We start from the raw sequence: 3,980 nt of genomic DNA, 5'->3' as shown, positions 1-3,980 counted from the left end.
TTTCATTTTTGCTTCTACTTTTCATTTAAAATAGGTTTCCATTCTCGGCAGGTTTCTAAGGTTCTTCTTCTACACGTTAACAAAGTTGCTAAACATCTGAGTGGCGCACTATTGCTACTAGTGGTGAGAAAGTGTATTGCACCTTATTCAAAATTGTTGCAGTCCCTCGGCCCTCTGCAGCCCAAAGTTAAAAACTGTTGTTATTTTGAGACCCTCAAGGTGGCGCTCACGGCCCACAATTGGGCCGCGGCCCATGGGTTAAGAATATCTGTTCTATCACACTGAAATAACACAAACGTCCTTTTCTTAAATGTTCAGTGTTGCTTTACATTAGTTAATACCTGGACAATGATTAGATGGAATTTAAAGAGTCTAAATACACAACTATAAACTAAAAAACACTGTTTACGTGTAAACATTTTTACATCTCCACAAATCATTTTGTTTATAGATGTAAAAAACAAGCCTCATCAATGCTTTATGTAGTATTTTAGGGATAAAACAATTAAATAATCAATATAAAAAATGACTTCCCAACACATCTAAACTTCTCTTTTGCTTGTGTAAGTTTTTCCTCTTACTGGTTCACAAGAAATTTTGCTGGTAAAATGAACAAATGTAATCACAACTCTTCAGTTTTTTGGTACTTGTCCATGAAAATTAAAAAATTCTTCAACTGGCAATACGTTTAAAGAGCTTTCCACATAAAAAAAATTTATATAGTTATGTATCAGTAAAGAATGTATTAAAATATGATTAAACTGTCTTTTTTAGGGTGAGAGAAAGCCAACAGAGATCATTTGGAAGAAGATGAGGGGTGACGGCTGTATGGATCGCTCCCTCAGCACAGGATCACTGACAGGTAAGAGTGTGTGTGTTTTCCTCACCTGATTTTTCTTTTCTCTTTCACCCAGTTGTTTTGCTTTTTACTCATTGTTCCTCTTCTCACAGATTCAGGGATGAGCAGGATGATGCACGGCAACACAACTCTTTTTCCCAGCCCTCAGCATCAACACAGGAAGTCTCAGTATCAAGGAAATGGGCTAAGTGGCAGAAATGAGAAACTCTTTCCCCCAAAGAGCTGCAGCTACACGGACTATAACATACTGCCCTCTGACAAGTCAGCGGGTGAGCTGAAAGATTCTTGAAAAACATTCTCACTGTTTACTTGTGTTTTTCTTTCTTTCTTTCTGTTACACTGCAAAAAGTTTGTATCTGTTTTTTTTTTCTTGTTTATTTTTGTCAAACAAGTACTAAATCACCAGCCTGTACAGGGATTTTTGATGCACATTAACACTTGTTTTATTCACTTTCCAGGCATAGTGAGTCGTTTGCTGGGACCTTCGTTCGAGCCCTCATGTTTGCCAGAGTTGACCCGTTACGACTGCGAGGTCAACGTCCCACTGCAGGGCAACCTACACCTCCTCCAGGGCTGTGACCTACTGCAAGCCCTGGACCAGGCCACCTAGAGCCCCCCGCCCCACAATCCTGGACACTCAGCCCCCGAGCCTCAACCTGCAGCCGTGACTAAGCCTTTCTCCACCTGTTGTGCCTCTAGGTCTTCTGAGAGTTCAAAGATTAAGCTACCTGTAGAGCACAGTATTCATTACCACATCCTGCTTTACTCAGCCCATATAATCTGGTTTTCCCATCCGCTTTCTAGTCCTTTATGTAAACTAAAGCTTCAGAAATAACAAGGTCAGGCTAATTCACCCCTTTCTACCCCCAAACTTCTGGCTTAAATCTGATTCAGGTTCGGTGGAAGAGCTGCCCTGCATAGAACCAACCACATCAAATGGCCTACATTCATTTATGAAAACCACAGGTCACTGGGTGGAAACCTCCGTGATGGCTATTTAACAGAATATATACTATTACTCTCACACACGTGTCATGTTTAAAGAGTTCTGACACTGGGATCTCACTGAGGTTGGTGTAAGAAACGCAGTGTGGTGTTTGGAAACACAAGCCTGAGATTGGGTTTTGAATATTGAAGGTGGTGTTAGATGGCACCGAGAAACCGGCGCTGCGAGAAACACCTCCAGCCGTGCACGCCAACAACCAGCTGACTCCTGCTGAGGCTGTACAGTCTATGCGGCTGCTTGCTTTATATCAGCGTGTAGCTTTAAATAGAACACGATACCCTGCCTACACATCAGCAGAGACACTGTGTTTGGTCAGTTTTCTTTCGTTGACCAACTCGAGCCTTTTCCATAGGCAGTCATCAGTCTGCGTCACCTCACCTGAATTTGTCTTATTTTAATTACCGTAACACAAATTTGTTCACAACAGCATTAGATGTCAGTGTTGTAAGCTTTGTTTAATTTTAGCTTTCAAAACCTGTTTATACTTAGGTTACTGATTCTCTTTAGTTTTAATTGACTAAACATTGGTTTCGGGACACTGCTGTATTAAACCTGCTTGCTTCCATTTTACTAGGTTCTCACTCCACCAACCCCATTCTTATATCTGTGTCTTTCACATAGATACAGTAGTAAAACAATAAGCTGAAATACATGTACTCAAGTGTAAATGAAATATTAAGTTATGGGTTGTTTTTGCCCATATGTTTTTTTTTTCTTTAAATCTAATGTGTCTGAACATGTAGGAGCTGGAATAAGCAGCTTGTGTCGTAACAGGGTATTTTCTTATTGTGTCATTTATATTCAACAAACTAATAGCTTGCACAAAATGAATTTATCTTGCACAAGTTCCAAGCAAGACAGACGAAGCAGGAAGAAAAGCAGTGGTTTGCACAGACGGCAAAGGGAGATGATGAGAGGCGCTCGCTTGTGCATGCATGCAGATGTGTGCTTGTTTGAAAAACTGAACTCAAACGCAGTCTGTACAAATTTACTTTTAGGTAGTTTCTCTGCCGTGCCAAATTTCAGTTTCCATCTCAGGAGTGACAATCCCTTATGTGCAAAATGTCTGCAGTCAAAGTTAAGGCTTAATAAATATATTAAGCTGCATTCCAAAGCAAATTGCTACTAATGGTTAAATTGATGTTTGAGACTTTTTCCAACTTTTTTGCTATAAGTTGTCAAAATTGGTTTGTTTTAAAGGGGCAATATCATCTAAAATCTACTTTTTTGAGTTTTATATCATGTTATAATGTTATACTCTCATAAAAACATGGTCAAAGCCTTGCTCTGACTCATTCATGCATGTTTGAGAAATCCTGCAGCGCTTTTAGGAAGCCATGCTGAGGAGCAAAACGACAGGTGGGGACCAGAAATGCCTTTTGGGACCAGAAACACTTCTGGGACGTGTCTTTATGTCTTTAAGCCGAACTTCCTCATCACAGAGCACACCTTCCCATCCCCACACACCCCGCCCATGACTCCTGCATGCTCTGGCAGAAACAGAGCAAAGTGAAAGTGAAGCTTAAACTCTCTGCTGCTCTTAGCACTACTGCTCACTCAGTGAACCTCTTTGGCTCTTTTCAGATTCAAAATACCTTTGAGAAAATGTATGAAAATTTATTTTCAGATGCCAAGTAAACTGCATCTTGGCCCCCTCCCCCCTCCCCACACACCCTGCCCATGACTCCTGCAGGCTCTCGGCAGAAACAGAGCAAAGTGAAAGTGAAACTTAAACTGTCTGCTGCGCTTAACATTACTTCTCACTCAGTGAAGCTCTTTTCAGATTCAAAATACCTTTGAGGAAATGTATTTTCAGATGCCAAGTAAAGCATCATAGCGTACGGGCGAAACAAACCACGCCGACCCCCCATGGGTGACGGGACGGGACAGAAGCAGAAGGTGGTTCTTAAAGAGACGGAGGCCAAGTTCAAGGTGTTTAGAAGAGGAAGTGATGAGAAAAGTTTATTTTCTATTTAAACATAAAAACAGMATTTTAATAACAGCTAAAGGTGACAAAGATACTTTATTAACGTATAGTATTTAAATATACACCTGAGAAACACATAATATTGCCCCTTTGAGCCCTGTACCCGAGCCCACAAGCTGCTTCAGCCA

General features: G+C 40.8%; 1 protein-coding gene across 2 annotated transcripts in view; it reads left to right on the top strand.

Annotated features, from left to right (window-relative positions):
* The window catches only part of epas1b (endothelial PAS domain protein 1b), a 100,328-nt gene extending 97,224 nt beyond the window's left edge, over positions 1–3,104 (top strand). For both annotated transcript variants that reach the window (XM_014027802.1, XM_014027801.1), the window contains exons 14-16: positions 775–862; positions 952–1,128; positions 1,318–3,104. In XM_014027802.1, the coding sequence (XP_013883256.1) occupies positions 775–862; positions 952–1,128; positions 1,318–1,469 (417 nt within the window). In that variant the 3' untranslated portion in view covers positions 1,470–3,104. The remainder of the gene's footprint in view (positions 1–774; positions 863–951; positions 1,129–1,317) is intronic.
* The last annotated feature ends 876 nt before the right edge of the window (positions 3,105–3,980 follow it).

Source organism: Austrofundulus limnaeus, unplaced genomic scaffold (genome assembly GCF_001266775.1).
Source record: "Austrofundulus limnaeus strain Quisiro unplaced genomic scaffold, Austrofundulus_limnaeus-1.0 Scaffold684, whole genome shotgun sequence".
NCBI lineage: Eukaryota > Metazoa > Chordata > Actinopteri > Cyprinodontiformes > Rivulidae > Austrofundulus > Austrofundulus limnaeus.
Note: the sequence above shows the minus strand (reverse complement) of the source record. Positions and strands in the feature narration are given on the sequence as shown.